Here is a 23,913-nt window from a genome sequence, read left to right as displayed (position 1 = left end):
GGAAGAGGGCCCTCATCAGAACTTGACCATGCTGGCACCCTGATCTCAGACTTCCAGCCTCCAGAACTATGAGAAACAAATTTCTGTTGTTTATAAGCTACTCAGTCTATGGTGCTTTGTTATGGAAGCTCAAATGTACCAAGACAGTGGTTATATGGATATTCATTACATTAATCCCTTTATTTCTAAATCCAAAATATTCCATTTCAAAAGAATTTAGAATTCTAAAGATGTACGTAGTAAGCTCCCTGCAACTTTGAGGAGAAAGTGGAAACAAATGTCTGCCAATAGGTCATCTGAATAAATTACAGTGTATACACTACATAGTAATTAAAAATTACAGTATACAAACTTTTTTTCATGAAAAGATATAAAAAGCATATTACAAAACAGTTTCTGTAATATGATCCCAATTTATATATCTAGAAGGATGCAAAACGAAACATTACTCTGAGAAATGGGATCACGGGTAATTTCTTTTTCTATTTGTTTATCTATACTTTCTAAATTCTACATAATGAACGTTATCATAAGTGCAATTAAACGTTAAATAGTAGCTATTTAAAATCTAATATAGTGACATCCTAGAAGATGGTAGAGTAGGAAGCTCCAGGAATCCGTCCCTCCACCTAAACAACTATTGAGCTGGCAGGAACTGTCTGAAGTAACTATTGTGCAATTCTGAAGTCTTGTTAAACACTTGCAGCATCCAAGAGAGAACAGTAGTATTCACAATAGCCAAAAGGTAGAAGCAGTCCAAGTTCCATCAACAGATGAGTGGATGAACAAAATGCGATATATACATACAATGGAATATTATTCAGCCATAAAAAAGGAATGAGATTCTGATACATGCTATAACACAGATGAACCTTGAAAACATTATACTAAGTCAAATAAGCCAGATGCAAAAAGACAAATATTGTATAATTCCACTTATGTGAGGTATCTAGAATAGGTAAATTCATAAATACAGAAGGTAGAACAGAGGTTACTAGGGGCCAGGGGCAGGGAAATTGGGGATTTATTATTTAATGAATAGAGATTCACTCTGGGATGATGAAAAGGTTCAGGGAAAAGATAGTGGTGATGGTTACACAACACTGTGAATGTATATAATGTCCCTGAATTGTACACAAAAATGGGTGAAATAATAAATGTTATATATGTGGTGTCATCAAATATTTGAAAAGTGATCAAAGTAGTTTAAATAACCTCTGCCTCTCATAATCTTCCATTATTTAGACAACATTTTATTATAAGTGAACTGTCAAGCTCTTGTTAGAAACTTCCACAAATTTCAAATTAGTAGAATTCAAAATAAGGACAATTCATTGTATTACACAAAAACTTCTGGATAATTATCAGACGCATTTTCTACATTATACTTTGGTAGGAAAAAAATAATCTCACTTTGTTCTCACACACACAAGTAGGATATGCAAACTTCCCTGTTATTGTTTCAGTCACTTTTTCTTCTAAAAATCTGGATTATGTATTTATTAAAATTCATAAAACTATATACCTAAAAAAGATTAATTTTAATGTATGTAAATTTATTTCCATAGACTTGAATTCTAAAAGAATGAGTAGAATTAAAATTCAAGCAAAGGGTAAGAAATAATTTACTAGTGATTATTATACACTGATTCAATGAAATGAACATAATGAGACCCGAGGAGCTGGCCCTGTGGCCGAGTGGTTAAGGCAGCGTCCCACATGCCACAACTAGAAGGACCCACAACGAAGAATATACAACTATGTACTGGGGGGCTTTGGGGAGAAAAGGAAAAAAAAAAATTAAAAAAAAAGGAGACCCAAGTTGTATTGCTAGCTCTCTAATAAACTCTCCTTGTAACTTTTAAGCTCACCAATTCCTTCCCTAAGCCCTCACGTCCTTATTTATAAAATTAGGTGATCACTAAGGTCTCTCCCAACACCAATAACTAATCCTAGTTCTTAGATATGGTTAGACTGCAAGGTATTTTAAAAGCATGGAAAAAACCTCAGCACCTTTGCATGTCTGTTTTCTATTTAGCTAAGCATTATTAACCTTTAAAATCCTAGGGTTTGTGGGTTTTTTTTTTTCTTTTTGAGGAAGAACAGCCCTGAAGAACATCAGCTGCCAATCCTCCTCTTTTTGCTGAGGAAGACTGGCCCTGAGCTAACATCCATGCCTATCTTCCTCTACTTTATTTGCAGAACACCTGCCACAGCGTGGCTTGATAAGTGATGCGTAGGTCCGCACCTGGGATCCAAACCAGAAAACCCTGGGCCGCTGAAGGAGAACATACAAACTTAGCCGCTGCACCATGGGGCCGGCCCCACCTAGGACATTTTTTAAGTGAAAAACCACAGGTATAATAAAATTTCATGTGTTCAGATATTCATAATGTTGATCCTGGTGGAGAGTAGTTCTGGGTATAAACACAGGCCACATGGCTGAATGGATGCTGACCCTAGCAATATCCTATATAGTAGCTTCTTTAAAAAGTCCCTGACAGGGGCTGGCCCTGTGGCCAAGTGGTTAAGTTCATGCGCTCTGCTTCAGCAGCCTGGGATTTGCCGGTTCAGGTCCTGGGTGCAGACTTAACACACCACTCATCAGGCCGTGCTGAGGCAGCGTCCCACAAAGAACTAGAGTGACTTACAACTGGGATATATAACTATGTACTGGGGCTTTGGGGAGGGGAAGAAAAGTCCCTGACAATGAACTGCATTCGCTTATTTAGCTCATAGAACTTCAGAAACAGATGCAGCTATGTAAGCACTCAGAAAATATAACAAAGCCATTCTGCATTTTTTTAAACAAGGACATTGTCTTCTTTCTTTTTTTTATTTTACCTTATTTTTTCAGTTTTATTGAGGTATAATTGACAAAATTGTAAGATTATTAAATCTGCAATTTTTCTACTTTTTAAATTTACATATAGCAGTATTCACTTTCCTGGCACACACTTTTATAAGTTTTAGCAGTACATAGACTCTTGTAACCACTACCATAAACAGAACACAAAACAATTTCAACACTCCCAAAGAATTCCCTCACACTGCCCCTTTTAGTCAAACCCTCCCTCCACCCCTAAACCCTGGGCAACCTCTGATCTGTTCTCGGTGCCTATAGCTTTGTCTTTTTCAGAAGGTCATGTAAATGGAATCGTTCAGAATATAATCTTATGAGACTGCCATAATACCTTTAATACTCACACCCATGTTATTGGTGTATCAATAGTTGGTTCCTTTTTATTGCTAAATAGCACTCCATAATAGATATACCAGTTTCTTTATCCATTCACCCACAGGAGGATCTTTGGGTTGTTTCCAGTAGGGTTGCTAGAAACATTCACAGACATTCTTGTGTAAACATCAAGGTTATACTGCTGCTCTAAGACAAATTCCTAGAAGTGGGATCATTGGGACATACGGTAATTGTATATTTAACTTTGTAACAAACTGCCAGACTTTTTCCAGAGTCTGCATTCTCACCAGCAGCAGGAGAGTTCTAGTTAATTCTCATCCTTATCAACACTCAGTACTGTCAGAATTTTTTTATTTTAGCCATTCTAAAAGGGATGTAAATGGTACCTCACTGTGGTTTTAACTTGCATTTCCCTAATGACTAATGATGAGCATCTTTGCATGTGCTTATATGCCATCCAAATATCATCTTCAGAGAAACGTCTGTTCAAATCTTTCATCCATTTTTAAAATTGGGTTGTCAAGTTTTCTTTTTTTGCCCATGTTGAGTTTGGAAAGTTCTTCGTAAATTCTGGATACAAGTCCCTTCTCAGATATGTCGTTTATAAATACATTCTCTCAGTTCATGGCTTATCTTTTCCTTCTCTTAACTGTGTTCTTCACAGAAAAAAGTTTTAAATTTTGATGAAGTTCACTTCATCAATTTTTCCTTTCATGGATCACGCTTTTTGGTGCTGTTATCTAAGAGCTCTTTGCCAAAACAAAGGTCAAGAAGACTTTTTCCAATGCTTTCTTCCAAGGGTTTTATTGCTTTGTGTTTTACATTTAGGTTTATGATCCATTTTGAGTTAATTTTTGTATATATTATATATTATATAGGTTGAGGCTCACTTTTTAACATACTGATGGCCCAGTTTTTCCAACAGCATATATTGAAAAGACTGTCCTTTTTCCATGGAATTATGTTTGCATTTGTGTCAAAAAACTAGTTGACTTTATTTGTGTAAAGTCTATTTCTGGGCTCTCTATTCCAATTCTTTAGCCAATATATCACACTGTCTTCATTAGCGTAGTTTTTCATACATCGTAAAATTGGATATTGTGAGTCTTCTCCCTTTGTAGTTCTTTTTCAGAATTGTTTTGGCTATTCTAGTTCCTTTAAGTTTCCATACATAATTTTTTTAAATCAAGGCCATAGTAGCCACTTCATTAGTGGTTTCCTTGCCCTCCAGAAAATCACCATTTTTACTGTTGCACTTTATCTTGTCAAAACCAGTTCAGGGACCAGCCCCATGGTGGAGTGGTTAAGTTCACGTGTTCCACTTTGGCGGCCCAGGGTTTCGCAGGTTTGAATCCTGGGCGTGGGCATGGCAACGCTCATCAAGCCATGCTGAGGCGGCGTCCACATGCCCCAACTAGAAGGACCCACAGCTAAATATACACAACTATGTACTAGAGGTCTTTGGGGAGAAAAAGGAAAAATAAAATGTTATGAAAACACCCAGTTCAAAATTTCTCTAAATATGATATTATATAGATGTTCATAATTTTTGTTTTTTTGAGTAAGACTAGCCCTGAGCTAACATCTGTGCCCATCTTCTTCTACTTTATATGTGGGACACCTGCCACAGCATGGCTTGATAAGCAATGCGTAGGTCCACACCCGGAATCCAAACCCCAGGCCACCAAAGCAGAGTGCGCAAACTTAACCACTATACCACTGGGCCGGCCCCTAGATGTTCATAACTTTTAACCCAATACATCCAGTACCAAAAACTTATGTGAAAAACACAAACATAGATATAAAAATGTGTTCTACGTAGTATCATTTACAAAGCAAAAATAAATCTCCAAGTCCAACAAAAGGGAAAAGGTTAAATGATGGATAGTGGTGAAAATGTTCAGAATACGTTAAGTTAAAAAAATAGGTATACAGTATGCAATTTCTTTTGATGAAATATAGCATATTTCAGAAGAAAATATACTAAAAGTATTATTTCTGGATAGCATTATTACACATGACTTTTGTCTTCATAGTTTCAGGAAGTTTTAAAACTTTCTACAATGAACATGTGTCAACTTAAACTGGGATAAAAACTTTATTTCATTAAAAAAAAGTTACTACCACTCACACAGCAAAATACAGGTACTTCTGTATTAGCTTGTACATTATTAGCATCAAGTTTGTTTACAGGATATGAATAATCCACATGATAATGTTTTAGGAGAGTTTACTCTAAACCCTACAAATTCTTCTATTCTACTTGTCATGACAGTGACAACACGATTTTCTCTATGCTTGCCTTCATGTTTAACTTTGGACAGAATTCTTCGCACGTTAATATTTTAAATTACACCATTAATGAATGACACATACGGAAAAGATATTTGCAACATGTAATACATCTGACAAATGACTAAGTCCCTTTATGCAAGGAGTCTTTATCTTATTTAAAACGAAAAAATCTAAAACAATGGGCAAAGGACAAGTATACATAATTTGCATAAATATTACAAAAGGCCAGCGACATGAAAGTAAGCTAAATTTCATTCAAAATTAAAAGAAATAAGCATCAGAAAGGCTGATTTATCAGAATTGCAAATTTTATAGTTTGACAATACTCATGTATGTTATAGAATATAAACATAGTTTTGAAGGGTAATTTGATTATCTAGTAAAATTTAAATACACATACCCTTTAATCCAGCAGATCCATTTACAAAAGTATAAAAGATGTGTAAAAATGTCCCTTTCAGCTTTGTTTATAAGAGTAAAAAACTGAAAACAATTGTCCATGAATAAGGGAATAGCTAAATAGTTAAAATACAGCCTTAACAATTGGAATATTGTGCAAGTTACAAATAATGACATAATCCATAAATATTGATAATGGAATGCTCTCCAAGATAACCTGATAAGTCTAAAAAAAAAAGCAATATGCAGAAAAATATTTATAATATAACCACGTTTATAGTTTAACAATGCATATATATGTTTGTATATAAACAGCACATTTCTGGGGAATTACACAACAAATAGTTAAATGATTTTCCAGGGAGAGAAAGGACTTTCATACTGAACTGTTTTCCTAAAGAAAAATAATAAATGAACGCCCTTAATATCATGTCCCTCATTACATCTTTAATGTTAAGAAATTTAAATTCCTGTATGATAGGTTAACTCCATAATGAACTTAGTATTTTTTCCCACCAAATCAACTAACCTAAATTTAAATAGCTCCAAGCTGAAGATGAGATATGACAAGGTCTCGCATGGGAAGGTTTATAAATTAAAGCAGAGAAGAAATAATGTGGAAAAAATAGGTAGCTAACTAGGTCTGGGGCTAGAACTTTCCATGATTACTTTATAACAAATGTCTGATGACGTCCAGTGTTAGAAACACAGTAACTTTCCACTACTTTTAGTACTATAATAATATCCTTTCGTTTGTAATAAAATATATTATCACCAGTCCAACAGTGAATTCATTAAAACTGAAGACAGTAGTTAAGCAGTTGAACACATTCAATTACCAACAAATAAATTTCTTTTTTAAAAAAGAGAGAACAAGTGTTGGTGAAGACATAGAGAAATTAGAACCCTCATACACTGTTGATGGGAGGGTAAAATGGTGCAGCTACTTTGGAAAACAGTCTGGCAGTTCCTCAAATGGTTACACTTAAGAGTTATCATATGACCCAGTAATTCTATACCTGGGTAAATACCCAAGAGAAATTAAAATATATGTCCACAGTGCAACTGGTATACAAATGTTCACATCAGCATTATAATAGCCAATTAGTGGAAAACAACCCAAATGTCCATCAACTTTGAATAGATAAATGAAACGTCCATACAATGAAACATTTAACAATAAAAAGGAATGAGGTACTGACACATGCCACAACATATAACGAACCTTGAAAACACTATGCTAGGTGAAAGAAGCCAGTAACAGAAGACCATGTATGATTCCATTTATATGAAATGTAAACCTATACATTTACATAATAGGCAAATCTACAGTCACAGAAAGTAGACTGGTTGCCTACGGATTGGGGAGAAATGAAGAGTGACTGCTAATGGGTTTAGGATTTCTTTTTTGGGTGATGAAAATGTTCTAAAATTGATTGTGGTGATGGTTGTACCACTCTGTCATTATACTAAAAACCACTAATTGTACATTTAAATGGGTGAATTTTATGGTATATCAATTATATCTCAATAAAGCTGTTGTTTTTTTCTAAAAAAAAAAAAAAAAGAGGAAGGGAAATCTATTCAGTAACTCTTAAGAGGCGTATCAATCAAATGCAACTGTGAACCTTATTTTGTCCTTGATTCAAACTAACTTAAACGTCTATCTATGAGACACCTGAGGAAATCTGAACACTGATTAGACGGAGGATAATATTAAGGTATTATTGTTTATTAAGTGTAAGAATACTACAATTATGTTTTTTAACTTATCTTTTAGGGACTCCAGCATAAGGATATGATGTCTGGGGTTTACTTTAAAACAATCTAACTGTGGAGAGAGGGGGTAAGAGGGAGAGAACCTATGAGCTTATTCACAGTAAACTGAGTCTTAAAACATAAGTTGGAGTTCACCAGGCTAAAGAGGGCAGAAGAAAAATTGAAACGGGCATTCCAGACAGGTAACAGCTTAGGCAATGGCACTGTCAAAGAAGATCATGAAGGGCTTTGTATGTCACACAAAGGAATTTTTAGGGGCCAGCCCAGGGGCGCAGCGGTTAAGTTCTCATGTTCCGCTTCTCGGCGGCCCCGGGTTTGCCAATTCGGATCCCAAGTGTGGACACAGCACCGTTTGGCAAAAGCCATGCTGTGGTAGACGTCCCACATATAAAGCACAGGAAAATGGGCATGGACGTTAGCTCAGGGCCAGTCTTCCTCAGCAAAAAGAGGAGGACTGGCAGCAGATGTTACCTCAGGGCTAATCTTCTTCAAAAAAAAAAGGAATTTTTACTTAATTTTTTGGAAGATGAGCTGACAGCTTCTTTCTTTTTTTTTTTTGTGGGGACAAGTCAAATTAGAGATTTAGAAAGGGTTAGTCTAGTGATATCATAGACTGGAAGGGCATAAAACAGAGTAAAGAAGCGATTGTCACTATCCAAGTGAGTACAACTGAGCATGAACTTACACAGTGGCAGTAGGAATGAAGAGGAGGAGCTAAATACCAAAGACATGAAGCACTAAAAATAATCGGATATGTAGCAAGAGGAAGCAGAAATGATCTGAAGTGGTTTCCAGCTTCAGGCTTGTGTGACTGGGTAGACACTGTCCAATATCCAAGAGAGTGAGGACAGCAGAGGCTTATGGGAAGAGGTAGAGTCCAGTGTAGTGTTTAAGTCCTTAGTGTAAACAGGACATACTGGTGGAAACGTCTAACAGGCAGGCAAAAACTCAAAACAGGTCTAATTAGAGAAGCAGACTTAAAAGTCTTCAGGACATATCTGGTAGCTGGAACAATAACCCAGGGGAGCTTGTTTGGGACAATTCACACACCATAGAAATTAAACCTATTTTAAAAGTTCCCTCCCTACTCCCTCTTGTTAAGAATTAATTCATTCAAGGTATATACATGGGCAAGATGTGGTTAATCTTATATTTAGAAGGCTTTACATATATTGAGGAGAAAAACTACACATATATTTGCTAAACTTGACCAAAATTATTATTTAACAAAATGCATGCATGCAGTGTGTTATCAAAACACAAATACAGCTATAAAAATGTACTTTTCTGGGGCCGGCCCAGTGGTGCAGCAGTTAAGTTTGCACATTCTACTTCAGCAGCCCGGGGTTCGCCAGTTCAGATCCCGGGTGTGGCCATGGCACCGCTTGGCAAGCCATGCTGTGGTAGGCATCCCACATATAAAGTAGGGGAAGATGGGCATGGATGTTAGCTCAGGGCCAGTCTTCCTCAGCAAAAAAAAAAAAGAGGAGGATTGGCAGCAGTTAGCTCAGGGCTAATCTTCCACCAAAAAAAGGGGGGGGTGGGGCCACCCAGTGGCGCAGTGGTTAAGTGCCCACGCTCCACTTCTCAGCAGGCCCGGGTTCGCCGGTTCAGATCCTGGATGCAGACATGGCACTGCTTGGCAAAAGCCATGCTGTGATAGGCGTCCCATATATAAAGTAGAGGAAGATGGGCATGGATGTTAGCTCAGGGCCAGTCTTCCTCAGCAAAAAGAGGAGGATTGGCAGCAGTTAGCTCAGGGCTAATCTTCCTAAAAAAAAAAAAGTACTTTTCTAATTATTCTGATTCTTTTAATGTATCAAGAACCATAAGAACACTCATAACATTTACAGTTACTAAAAATTCTCCACTTTTTAAGAAATTCTGCACTTCTAAACTGCACTTCTAGTCTGTTTTTAAAAGATCTAATGTTAACTGATATTCTAAAAAGTAAGGGTCACACAGAACTGAGTTTAATTGTTGTTTTCTTCATTAGATTTTCCAAATGAAGTTAAGTAATCTTCACCTTCATGGGACTACAGAAGTCAAGGCTGGTATACCTAGCAGGTTTTGCTGATGCCTGTCGTTATTGCTGCTCCAAAATTCTTAACCTCTCTTAAATAGGTTTTATAATATTTAAATTACAAGAGGAGCCCTATACAAAGATCCTAATTTGCTATATTACTATATAACCAAGATTTCAATCTTAATTATTGTCTAGCTAAACCTTCAGTCACCAAGACCATCAGATCTAATTGAGGCAACCTGGCAACTATAGATAACATGTCACTGATGGAAAAACCCAAATAAATTCAATTTCTTCCCAAAAGGAAAAGCACAACTAGAGGAACTGAGCAGTCCAAATATTCAGCCACTAGTCTACCACTATGTTCTAGACTAGGGGTTGAACAACCAAGGCCTATGGAGAAAATTCAACATCAGTAATGCCTTGAAATTGCATGCAGAATTTGGAGGAAGGGGGGCTGTCATGCTCAAAGGATGTGAATCTCCCAAAAGATTAAGTATTACTCTTTTAGCTCAAGGCCAAATGCTAAGGAAATTCAAAGATAAGTAAGAGCCAGCGGCATTTCTTAAAGAGCTCATAATCCAAGAGTTTATTTAGACTCACACTACCAGGTTTGGTCACAGCAGAGGAAAAATTTTTTAAGCTAGAAATAAGTGATTTCCTCAATACAATACTTATATGTCCTTAGTAATTTTTCCAGTTTTACCATTTACTAGCATCGTTTTTTTATTTAAGGAACCTCTCTGTACAAAATTTATTCCACAATTTACCAATAAAAAAATAACTTCGGGGGAGGCCCCATGGCCGAGTGGTTAAGGTCGCACCCTCCAATTCAGCGGCCCAGGGTTGCACCAGTTCAAATCCTGGGCACAGACATGGCACCGCTTGTTGAGCCACGCAGAGGCGGCATCCCACATGCCACAATTAGAATGACCCACAATTATGTACCGGGGGGCTTTGGGGAGAACAAGGAAAAATAAAATCTTTAAAAAAAAAAAAAAAAAAACTTCGAAAAACACGGCTATAAAAGAAAGGTGAAGACTTAGTTAAAAACTCAGGAAGTGCTCTCCTCATTTTAAAGCCCTATTAACATAAGATTCCTTACATCTTAATCTGAATTCTACAGAATTTCAATATCTTCAGTAAGACTTTCCTTTGTCTAGCAAATCTTCTGTCATTCTTATTTAGAGCAAATATTGAAACATGATTAACAAATTCCAAAGAACTCAGAGTAGAAACCCTGAGGACACAGTTATTATACTTTTTTTTTTTTAACATTAGCCCTGAAGTTGTTCCACAGGGCTTAATCCTTAATGGCTTAAATACATCATTATTCTCATCCCTTTTTAGCCAATGGGGGAAACAGCAGTTAAAGTGGTAAGACCAAGATAGGCCTTCTTAAGTAATAAGTGTTTTGTTTTTTTTAAACTCAACTACCAGAACTCAAATAAGCTTTGCCCCCTTCCACGTCAGAAGGGTGGCTATACACCCACTCCAACAGTGCTACACTGCCACTGCTCAAAAGAATTCAGAATTCCTTTTCTGAGAACTGCCTTCAGAGCCTATTGTACAACTTCTTAATGAACTTATCAGTGGCAAATCTTTACTACTTTAGTATGGACTTTGTTTTGTTTAACATCCAAAAGTAATTCAGATTCAACTTGGTAGATAAGGTAAATAATCTGAGTAATACTATTTTTTAGTAAAAAATGGCATATGACTATAAAGTATTAGACAAATTTTACCTGTTCCTCTGCTAATAATTTCAAAATAAAAGTTTCAAATTATACAAAAAATATTCTTTTGAATAATAAAACTCCTTTTGTTTTGCCTTATAAGTAACTCCAAAACCAGTTTTCTAAGCTTTACGTCATTCTGTTTCTCTAAAGGATTACTACATATCGTCCAAGTTTTTGTAATTTTGCCAATTCTTAATAGTATCTTATAAATGGAGCCATGGTTATTTTCAACAAGGTAGTAATCATTCACTGTTTACAATCCAAATTACTATGTATGCTAATAAGTGAGCAACACAATACAAATTATTTCAAGTATTTATCCCTCAAATTAAATATAAACTGCCCATGCAGCAAATATAGCAAAGCAGATAACTAAAGAATTATGAAATCTGGAAATCCAAATACAGAACAGACTAAAACTATGGCACTGGAGCCAGCCCTGTGGGCGAGTGGTTAAGTTCGCACGCTCTGCTTCGGCAGTCCAGGGTTTCACTGGTTTGGAACATGGGCGCGCACATGGTGCACTGCTCATCTAGCCATGCTGAGGTGGCGTCCCACATGCCACAGCTAGAAGGACCCACAACTAAAAATATACAACTATGTACCAGGGAGCTTTGGGGAGAAAAAGGAAAATAAAAATCTTAAAAAAAAAAAACTTTCTGCAATATGATTTATCATTCTCTAATTCAAGTAATCCAAGAACACACAAAAAAATTCCAATTTTTCCAATGGATTTAAGAGATGTAATCGGAAGACATCATAACGATCTCCCCCCACAATTTAGAGGGGCAGATAATTACCCTTGTGACCTTTACATTTAAGTGAAATTTAAAATAGTTCCTTATAAAATGCTCCATAAACTTAATTTTCTTAAAATTCCACTTTCATACCTTCAAACATCATCCTAAGTGGTCAAAGATCTCAGTAATAGAATAACACAGGCTTTAGGGTCAAGCAGTCTAGCTTTACAACTTTCTAGCTGAGGACCTTTGGGTAAGTTAAATGAGCTCTATGTGACTCAGTTTCTCTATATATAAAACGAAAGTAATAGTAACCATACCTCATAGGAGGATTATATGAGACATTCTATATAAAGTATACGGCACATAGTAAGCACTCAATAAATGTTAGCTAGTAATACCTACATTACTGTACTAAGGGTAGTAGCGTGTATCTGGAATTAGATACGGCATTCAAAGTTTTAGCATATTTTAAGTGCTCACTCTACTTACCGTGCCAATAGGTTCACAACGGTAACCCAATGTATTATTTGTGTTATAACAAAAACATCTGTATATCTGTTATTAAAACAAATCAAGATTTTTTTTTTAATTAATTTTTTTTTGAGGAAGATTAGCCCTGAGCTAACATCTGCTGCCAATCCTCCTCTTTTTGCTGAGGAAGACTGGCTCTGAGCTAACATCCGTGCCCATCCTCCTCTACTTTCTATGTGAGATGCCTACCATAGCATGGCTTGCCAAGTAGTGCCATGTCCACCCCTGGGATCTGAAACTGGCGAACTCCAGGCCGCCAAGCAGTATGTGCACACTTAACTGCTGTGCCACCGGGCAGGCCCCCCAAGTAAAGATGTTTAAAGTGGACTATTCACTTTCTATCTTAAATACATATTCCAAAATCTAAATTTTCCAATTCTCATATTGAAGAATATTTAAATAATATCAAACCTTGGCAATCTGAACTAAAATTACCCCTTCAATTTAGTATCTATCATTCCATTTACTTCAGAATTAACTTATTTAAATGTACATAAGCATGAACTATGAGTAACGATTTCTCAATGAATAAAGTTGAAATAAACTAGTTCTGTGTTGTCAGAACACATTCAAAAGGCTCCATCTTACTCAGACATCTATGTAGTTGTATGTGAAACAGTTCAAAAGAAGTTCAGGGACATAAAGCATTAAACCTTTTAAATATGACCTTTCAGCATGATGGAGTTCTGTAGTCCTAAACCCTGAATTTATAACTCTTCCTGACTGTTATTTTCTCATAACTAGATTAGCAGAGGTGGACCAATTTGTAGGATGGCCTCTTTTATTTCACCTGTCTCGAACAGACAGGTTCTTCTGGAACCTTAGACTACAACCATTAATATGAAGTTGTAAAGATGGAACAGAATGTTCTGTCTGGTAGATCATGGTTATGTTGACAAATGTTCTAACTGGCCTTAAAACTTTAAAAGCTTTTGATTTTAACTACCATTTACAATTGCATCAGTAACACCTAAGTCTCACATTTCTGTATTTTAAAGTGTGCACAAAGATTTTTATGAAGATCATTCATAAAAGCTCTAAGGTTACGAATACCTTGTACTTTCTCTTAGTATCTCTAAGGCGCTGACTCTTCCTACAGTGCTTTGCCTGGGATGAGTGCTCAATAAACACTGTTTACTAACACAAATCTCTGAAAAGAGGAATCAACATGCTGCAAAAAAGTATTAATTAGGGCCCAAATCCTTCGTTCAAAAAGAAATAATTCGGGGCCGGGCCGGCCCGGGGGGTGCAGCGGTTAAGTTCACACGTTCCGCTTCTGCACAGCCCGGGGTTCGCTGGTTCGGATCCCGGGTGCGGACATGGCACCGCTCGGCAAGCCACGCTGTGGTAGGCGTCCCACATATAAAGCAGAGGAAGATGGGCACGGATGTTAGCTCAGGGCCAGGCTTCCTCAGCAAAAGAGAGGAGGACTGGCAGTAGATGTTAGCTCAGGGCTCATCTTCCTCATACCACAGCGTGGCTTGCCGAGTGGTGCCATGTCCGCACCCGCGATCCGAACCGGTGAATCCCAGGCCGTGCAGAAGCGGAACGTGCGAACTTAACCGCTGCGCCCCCCGGGCCGGCCCCGAAATAACTGTTATTTTATCAAATTTAAGACAATGATGCTGGCATTTTAAAAATTTTTATCAGAAGATTTCAATGGAAGGTTCTCTCACAACCAGGTCACAAGCGCCACGTGGCTGATGGCAAGTGTAAGACTTTACAGATTCTAAGACACATCTCAATTTCAGACAAGTTAAAAACTAGAAAAATATGCATTATGAAATCAACTTAAGAGGGTAAAGGCATAGTCTATAAAATACTGAGGTGCTATCATTTGACATGAAAAAAACCAAAATGCTAAAATTTCACTTAGCCCGCAAAGCCACAGGACATTAACTATGTTTCCTTTTACAATGTTACCTTAGCTCACAGCACTCAAGACAAGTTCAGCTTCCAGAAAAGGTTACAACTAAAAGCCTTAAGAGGCATTCTCAAAGCGACCGGGGAAAAATTAAAAAATAAGAAATTTTTAACTGACTGAAAGACTCATCATACAATTGCTTAAAAAAATAGCATTACCTACACAATCTTAAAGTTGTTTAATTTTGTCTTTAAGTTGCCTATCCAAATCCCTTAAAACAGAGATCCTTAATACATCAGTTAACCCTTTGAAAATGTATACAAACTAGTCTGTGTGTGCACATTTTTTCCCCTGGGGAAAATTCATCCATTTCTCAAAAAGATTCATATACCAAAAAGACTAAAATTCACTTTCTTAAAAGAACGGTTTTAACTTTAAGAACTACAGAGTCATAAAAATAGAGTACACTATAATCTGAAGGACACTGCCAGGCACAAAGGTTAAGTTTGGTGGGCTGTTTGGTTGGGGGTGGGGGGGCCGGGGGGCCCCCCCCCCACACACACACAGAAAATAGATTAGTTTATTCTAGAACAAATGAAAATGTATACCTTTTATTTTAAAAAACAACTATTATTTAAGAAGTTCCTTAATATAAATCGAAGTGTTAAGTCTGATAAAGAAGCTGCTATTAAGGAAAACTTTGAGTATATAACAAATACTTCCTAAATTATCAGTTTGGAGTTTTCTAAAAATGAAACACACCTATATTTAATTCTCTCAATCAGATTACTGAATAAAGTCAAAACTACAAAAAGCGAAGTGCAATACTTTAAGCTTTCTATAGCGTTTAAACTTCTATGCTATGCACATCATGAAAGAGACAGGCTTGCTTTCTGATCTCTAGACTCACTGCTATCATGCTTTTAGATAAATAATGAAGGAGTTCCGAGAAGGTTCTATACCAAACCAGTCACACTAAGTTATGATCATTATCAGGAGTTATTTGAAAAGATAGTTCTTTTTAAAGGAATGGGGGTGAACTTGTAAAAAGTCATCATTAACAGCTGACTTGATCAACAATTTATTCTTCCAGTAACATAATAAAATTCCAACTTGCTCCACAGTAGCAAAATTAAGTTCAGAGGTGTTCTCGGTGTTCTAAGCCATCTCTTACCTTGTATTTTGTAATCATTGATGCCCCCTGCCCCCAGAGGAAAAATTCAAAGTAGCAAAGAAATTCAGTTGGTAAATCAATAAGATCAAGAAACTGGACAAAACGATAACAAAGCCAAAAATGATTTTATAATATGCAGAAAAAAAGACTCAAGAAACTACCTTTGCCCAACATACATCCAAACCTTCCCCCCTCAAAGCTAAGAATCACATGGATTTAATATTTAAAAAACAAAAGTAGGATGAATCAAAAAAATTTTGTGAAATACAGGTCTTACAAGTCTCTACCACAACAGATGCCATAGTTAAGAGACTGGAACCAACTATTTCATGGTGAAAAAGACCAGTTAGAAGGCTATTAATATGTAAAAGTTAAAGGAGTTAAATAAGAAAAATTTAAAGAATGACTGGCAGTCCCACTGCCTTCAGAAACTAATTTGCAAAACAGAGAAAAGAGTTTAATTCGAAAACAAACGATACTAAATGTTCGAGGACTATCATTTGATAAGAGAGAACAGTGGCAGAGAAAGGTCTGTGCCAACTTTTAACTGCAGCTGTAGAGAACACACTAAAAGCCTTGTTTTAAAACAAAAGCAGTAAAATAAAAAACAATGGTTTTAAACCTACCACCAGTGCTAACTGCTCATGACTATAAATTTGCCTTCTTCCAGCAAAGGACCTTTGGGATAAAAGGCCATACAATAAGGAAAAAAGTAGAAGAAAATGAAATTGAACAAAATTCTCTTACAAGACTAAAACATAAAACCTAAGAATTTTCATACATTTTTTACATGTGACAAAGGTAAAAACACTCAAAGTTTAAGAAATCTAACACATACAACGAAATTGGAGATTAAACTACTCCTTTTAAATAGCAATGAAATTAAAAAGCTTCTAATTTAAATCACATATGCTACAGAGAATCTTCCTTCCATACTGCCTATTCCAAACTGAGGGTTCTCCACACTCCTTTCCAGTTATTTCAGCAAAAATATTACAATTTGCAAGCCATTATTTCCTTTCATTTACAGTTTTTATTTTGTTTTTAACAAACTACACTGGAGTAAGATTATTCTAACTAGTATCCATTTACCCTATCAATTGTCTCAGACATGATACTTTTTGGAAATTAAACTTTATTTCACCAAAGTTACCCAGTATATTATGCTAAAGAATGTTTTGCTAGAAAAGTTATCACAAAATTCCATTTTGTGCAACTAATTGTCCCAGTATCTATAAATGAAAATTTATACAAGAGAATGTTCCTAAACATGGACACGGCAATACTTTCTTCAATTTGTCACTAATAACTTGTATGTTTACTTAGCGACTTTAAATATCTGCATCTGAAAAGTATGGTGACTACAAAAGATAAGTACACATGGGAAGAGTACCCTTCTTACACAATATTCTAACATGCTTTTACTAGGTATTCAGTGACTATCACAGGCGTGAATATTAAACACCCCCCTATCAATTCTTCACATTTTCCACAAAGTTGACCCAATTTCAAGCCTGAAACTGAGGCTTCTACCTTTAGAAGGGTAGAAAAACAGAAGTAATTGGGTAGTCCTAAAAATACACATCATAAGTACATGACTAAGATATTCATTTAAAACTTTTGCCAAGTTAGCCCCTCCCTTCAAAACAAACTAAGACTGACTCACTGCTCTACTTCACTTAATTCTGGAAATAAAAAAAAAAAAAATTAAATTAAATGGATTCTTAAGCACTCGTTTCCTCTGTCTCTGCCTCCATCATTTAAAATATTCAATCTTCAACCTGTGATTCGTCCCTTCAAAAATGGTAAAATAAAAACAAAAACAAAATTCTCAGTGTCTCCAAGCTATCCACCTTGGAATAAATTTTTAAAAAAAACAGTCACTGGTTTCAGGAATGGTAATAACCACTGTTGTAAAATTATGGAAAAGAATAGAAACAATGTCTATGGTTGCTAAGGAGCCGTCCTACTCAGTGAAACCCTCTCACCTCCGATGATACTTTTCCTCTGTGGGACCATCCCATTTGCTCGAGTTAAACACCTGAGCAAAAGGTTTCAATTTTTTCTCCCTAAAGTGGGAAACTACCAATCTCCCTATATACCATGTTCCACCCTCTGTAGCTATTTCTACACGGGGGGGGGGGGGGGGAAGGCAGTCAAGTTGGTGGCAGGGTGAGGACAAAGGGCATTCTGAAACAGCACTGAAGTAAACAGAGAACAAGGACAGAAAGGGGGGTAAATTAAGTTCCCCCCAGTGGATCAGGGCAAGAAGACGCAGGGCTCCCCCCCACCCCGCAGCTTACCACCCCTAGGTTCCTCGTCCTCCTCACCACCCACTGGAATGCCAAGTTGGAACCACCACCGCGCCAGAAGCCCATCAAACGCTCAAAATGTCAGGTCACTAGGCGGCCTCTGAAATGACAGGCCAGTACCCCTCCCCCACCCCCACCCCCCAAAAAAGAAAGACCCAATCCAGTAAGGGCAGGTCACTCTGCCCTCTGGGGCAGTTCCAGCCGGCGCAGGGATGGTCCTGATGGGGGGGCGGGAGGGAACGGACACACAGACCACCTCTCCGCCCGCACCCCCTCAGCTGGGGAAACAAAACAAAGACGGCCCTCCTCCTCCGGGAGCGCTGCCCTCGCCGGAGAGGCTTTCCTCTTTCCCGGGGCCGGCTGGCCTCCCGCCCCCGCCCCCATGACAAAGAAAAGGCCCCGGGTGAGCCAGGGCCTTCCTGCCTCCACGGGCGGGGGGAGGGGGCTGCCGAGGCGAGGAGCCCCCCTCACCCGCGCTCCCTCTCGGCCCCGAAAACTGCCGAGCGCGGCGCGGAGCGGGGCCTCGGTCGGGAGGCCTGGGCCGGGGTTGGGGGGGGTACCTTGAAGTAGCCGCCTTCGTAGAGGGTGTTGGGGGGTCCGAAGATGGCCACCTCCCAGTTGTAGAGGTCGGACTCGTCCACCAGGGTGATCCGGAAGCCCTCCACCGGCTCCTCCTGCAGGGACTTCAGCTCGAGCATCAGGGCCTTCTGCGAGCTGGTCATCTGCTGCTGGGCCATCGCGGCGGCGGCGGCGGCGGCGGGCCGGGCCCCAGTCCTCGCGCACCGGCCGGGCCGGACCGGACCAGGCCCCTCCCCTCCGCTCCCTCGGCCGGGCCGCCCCGGGCCCCTGTCTTCACACGCCCGGCGGGCCGGACCAGGCCCAGACGGCCCGTGGGCCGGCCCGGGTCCTCCTCACCCTCGACGCGGGCCGGGCCGGGCCCCCCTCCTCACGCTCGGGCCTGGCGGGGGAGGGGCTGAGGGAGTTGGGGGAATCCGCTCCCGGTCCCGGGCCTCCCCCCCCCCGAAGGGGGCCTCAACCTGGGTGGGGGGGGGAGAGGAGGTGGAGGCGGAGGACGGCGGCGGAGGGCCGGCGATGGTGAGGGGAGGGGGCTGGGCCGGCCCGGGGCGCCGCGCTCGCTCGCCCTCTCGTTCTCCTCGGAGGCCGCCGGGGCCGAAGGGCGCGCGGGGCCGAAGGGCGGGGGAGCGCGGCGCGGGGGTCTCGCGGCGGCGGCGGCTGCGCGGGGGGAGGGGCGACGGCGGAGGAGGAGAAGAGCGAGAGCGCCGCGCGCCGCGGGAGCGACGGAGCCGAGAAGGAGGAGGGAGGGAGAGAGGGAGGAGGGGCGCGCGCCGGCAGGGAGGGAGGGAGGGAGGGAGGGAGGGAGAGAGGGCGGCTCTCGGCGGCTGGCGGCCCGACGCGCGTGCGCGTGCGCGCGCCCCTCCCTCCCCCTTCCTCTCCCTCCTCCTCCTCCTCCCACCTCCCCGCCTCCTCTCCGCCGCCCGGCGCGGTGGCGGCGCTTTGTGACGCCAGCGCGTGTCCCCCACCCTTAAAGGGCCAAGCGACTCTGGGGGCCGGGGGTGGCCGCAGGGGATGCCCTTGGCCTTAACGTGAGGTTGTGCGGCTCGACGCCTTGGTTCCCAAAGCGCGCCCGGGAAGGGACCTCTGGTCCTAGAGTTGTCAGCGCCCTCCTCCCCCAAGTGTATCCACAGGCCTCCGCTCTGGTCCCGTGCAGGCCTCTCCTCGTGACACACAGTCGGCCTCCCTGCACTCAGTAGGTGCTTAACAAGGATGTGCTGAGAATGTGGGTGTTATTGGTGGGAACAAGCGTCCTGGCATCGCTTCCCTCAGGTTCGGCCCTGACGCCAGTGGGTCCTTGGAGGGCAGTGTGTCGCCCGCTTGGGAGGGTGGAGGGCAGTTTCCCATCTAAGAAATGGGGAAGGCAGATGGACCGGCCTCTACTTCCCTTCTTAACTGCAAAGAGGAAGTTGTGGGAAGTAGAGAAATAATAATACACACTGAGCCTGGGTTCCTGGCCCTTTTCTGTGTGATTGGGGCAAGTGCTCTGGCTATCCCTCAGTTTACCCATTTGTAAAATGAAGTCTGGTGGTTGAACTTTGACCCTCTAACAGATGCTCTCAGCTTTAAGGTCCAACCTGGAACTGAGGGACTTTTAAAATAAGCATGACTAAAGTGAGATGTGGAGACAGTCTTCAATCCCATGATTTAAAAGACCGCTTTCTCTCAGGAAGGCATGTCCTATGACAACCGCTTAAATGTTTCCTAGAAAAGCCAGGATACTGTGAGAGTTCCACACTTAGAATTTGGGGATCAGAAAGATCCTTGGTTCCAACCCTGGCTCCACTATTTAGATTACCTCTTCCTTTTTCATCAGCTTCTATGAAAAAGGGCTAATTATACCTAACCTAAGCAACTGTAAAGGTTAAATGAGATCATCTATATACAATGTTTAGCTCCATGACTGGCACATGGTAAATGATCTATAAATAGAAACTTAAAGAAAAAAATTTTAAAGGCATGGCTGCATTCTGGATACCACCCCCTCCATTTTTTAATAGACTTTTTTTTACAACAGTTTTAGATTTATAGAAAAATTAAGAAGATAGTACAGAGAGTTCCCATATACCTGGCACCCAATTTCCCCTATTTAACATCTTACATTAGCATAGTATATTACAATTAATGAAACAGTATTGATATATTATTAACTACAGTCTTTACTGACATTTCCTTAGTTGTTACCTACTGTCCTTTTCCTGTTCCAAGATCCCATTCTGGAAGCCACACTATATTTAGTTTTCATGTTTTGTTAGGCTCCTCCTGTGATTTTCCTTGTTTTTGATGACCTCGACAGTTTTGGAGAGTATTAGTCAAGTATGTTGTAGGACGTCCCTCAGTTAGGATTTGATTCAACTGGGGTTATAAGTTTTTGAGGGGAAAATCACAGAAGTAAAATGACATTTTCATTATATTATATCAAGGGCACATAATATCAACATGACTTATCAGTGTTGATATTGACCTCAATCACCTGGCTAAAGTAGCGTGTCAGGTTTCTCCACTGTAAAGTTACTCTTTTTACCTCCTTTTTATACTGTACTCTTTAAAAGGAAGCCACTATGTACAATCCACACTGAAGGAGCCCCTTCATCTTTTAGTTATTTTTTCTCAGAGATGAGGTGCCAGTATTTTAAAGAATCATTCCCTAGCTTCCAGTTCTACTCTCTAGGTCTTGAGACCAAACTCCACTGGAATTAGAGCTCACTTCAGAGGAGGAGGAGTGTCTTAATCAATGCAGCTTCTCCTCCCAAAATGATGGTGTATGACCTGTTCTGACTTCGCCTCCTCCACCACTCAATTAGGGACAAGAAGATTGCTGACCTGGAAAGGTGGAACACCTTTAATAACAAGGGTATGAGCAGACAAATAGGCAAAGTTCATCTTCAAAGCATTTCACCCACATAAACTCATCACAGCCCCACCCTAACCCGGAAGATGGTAGATCCCCAGCCTAAGCCACTGGAACCTACATCTGGCACCCAGACCAGAAGCTGCTCCCTGGGCTCAAATCAACTCGCAAACTCATACTACATAGCCACAATGGCCATGGCCCTAAGATGGGTAGCTAATAAATGTGTACCTGTCTGGAAGTTCTCACAGCCTAGCGAGTTAATGAATTGTATACTTAAGGCTCTCCTTTATCACGTCAGAGGAATTCGAATTCCACAGAGCTTGTCTCATGCCTTTTTATCCTAGCAGGTAAAACATTGTTTATTAGTAAGTTGCAAGTGTGTCTTATTCATCCTTGGATCCTCAGCAAACAGCACACTGTCTGACACAAAGTAGACACTAAGTAATTGTTCTCATGGGCTCACAGCCAAGGGCAGGAAGACAATCAGTAACAACAACAATAAAAACACAAATAGAACAGCATCCTCCACCCCCATGTCTAATAGCATCTCTCAGACACATAGTAGGTGCTCAAGATTATAAATTCCATAAGGACAAGTCCTGTTCATAACCATATACACGCTACCACCATGTTTGGCACATACTAGTAAACACTCAAAACATTTATCAAAAGAATGAATGGCAGAAACTCCTTCCCATATTGTTTCATAATGACAGGTAGAGATTGACTTGACTGACTGGTGCCCTCTGGTGGTAAAGAAAACAGGACATTTACCCTCAGTCTCTAAGGCATCACCTGGTACTGTCTCCAAGGAGGGATCTTCTGAAGAATCAATTACTTTTCTTCCAAAGAGAAAAGATATGGAAATCTCGGTAGGATAAATGAGAGGGAGGGGCATTTACTTTAGAAAGGTTAATTCTGACCTTACAGAATGACTCTTTTAAAGGGCCAACATTTTTTTCCTTCTGCACATGTTAACATGTCTAAGTCTTGAATAGCGCTCTTAAGGAGCCATAATCTTACTTGAATAATAGCTAACATTTGTTGTGTATCAATATGTGACAGGCTCTTTACATACAGTATCCTATTCTCACAAAAATCCATGACATGGTCATTACCAGAGTGTCTATTTTACTGAGTATAATAAGGCTTAGAGAGGTTAAGAAAGTTACCCAAGGTCACCCAGCGAGTAAATGACAAAACCCATAGTTGAACCTTGACCATCCTACTTTAGTGTGACTGCTCTTAACCACCATGCTATAATGTTCCTAGTCTAACTTGCCCACAGCAATCTGTACATATCATATCCCCCCAGTGTTATATTGTACTGCAATTACTTGTTTACACCTTTCTCCCAGCCTCTGAGGTGCTCTTAAGAAGGAGCCATTCATACATTCAACAAATGCTTATTGAGCACCTGCTATGTGACAGGTCTTGTGCTAAATGCCAAGGATGCAGTAGTGAATGAGACAAATCATTGGATCCTGCCCTCATGGAGCTTACATTCTAGTGGCTGAGACAGAAACAGACAAAAACAAGTAATTAGTAGACAAATAGTATCATCACAAGTTTTAGTGAGTACTAATGAAGGTGATTAAAGGGGGTTACAATTTTAAAGGGAGGCAGGGCAGGGGCAGAAGAAACTTCTGTGAGGTTACATTTAAATGAATAGAGGGACAAGCCTGTGAAATGTAATGGCAAGGGCATTATTCCAGCTTTCTGGTTTGTGATTATCCTGTCATATTTATCTCTTCATCCCTGACACTGAGCACAGGGCTTGACATCGTCAGCTAGTGTGGAATGAATGGGCACCTAATCTCCCAGCCCTTTCGTCTTCCTCAGACTTCAATGGTGCTGCTTCCTCTTCTCAGTCACTTCAACTCAAATCATGCTTCAAAACTTAGCACAAGCCCCATCTCCTCCAGGAAACCTTCCTTAACAATAAAAACATTCTTCACCCATAAAGAAGAAGGAAATCCTGCCATTTGTGACAACATGGATGAACAATATGCTAAGAGAAATGTCAGAGAAAGACAAATACAAATACTGTATGATCTCACTTATATGTGGAAACTAAAAAAGCCAAACTCCGTAGAAACAGAGAGTAGAATGGTGGTTGCCAGTGGGTGGAGAGTGGGGAAAATGAATAGATGTTGGTTAAAGGGCACACCTTCCAGTTATACAAGGAATAAGTTCAGGGGATCTAAGGTACAGCATGGTGACTATAGTTAACAATGTTGTATTGTATACTTGAAAGTTGCTAAGAAAGTAGATCTTAAATATTCTCACCATAACAATAACAACAAAATGTAATTATGTGAGGTGAAGGATGTGTTAAATCTATTAACTAACCTTAACGGTGGTAATCATTTTGCAATATATACATGTAACAAATAATGACATTGTACACCTTAAACAACATTAT

General features: G+C 39.9%; 1 protein-coding gene across 2 annotated transcripts in view; it reads right to left on the bottom strand.

Moving 5' to 3' along the window:
• Positions 1-19,345, bottom strand: part of UBE2R2 (ubiquitin conjugating enzyme E2 R2) — a 110,857-nt gene extending 91,512 nt beyond the window's left edge. Inside the window, exon 1 of one of the 2 annotated variants that reach the window (XM_046664391.1) lies at positions 18,622-19,345. In XM_046664391.1, coding sequence (XP_046520347.1) covers positions 18,622-18,798 — 177 coding nt within the window. In that variant the 5' untranslated portion in view covers positions 18,799-19,345. Of the gene's footprint in view, positions 1-18,052; positions 18,147-18,621 lie in introns of those variants that run through there. The other variant, XM_046664392.1, reaches the window with a different exon arrangement.
• Between the last annotated feature and the right edge of the window lie 4,568 nt (positions 19,346-23,913).

This window comes from Equus quagga, chromosome 6 (genome assembly GCF_021613505.1).
Source record: "Equus quagga isolate Etosha38 chromosome 6, UCLA_HA_Equagga_1.0, whole genome shotgun sequence".
NCBI classification, from domain to species: Eukaryota; Metazoa; Chordata; class Mammalia; order Perissodactyla; family Equidae; genus Equus; species Equus quagga.
Note: the sequence above shows the minus strand (reverse complement) of the source record. Positions and strands in the feature narration are given on the sequence as shown.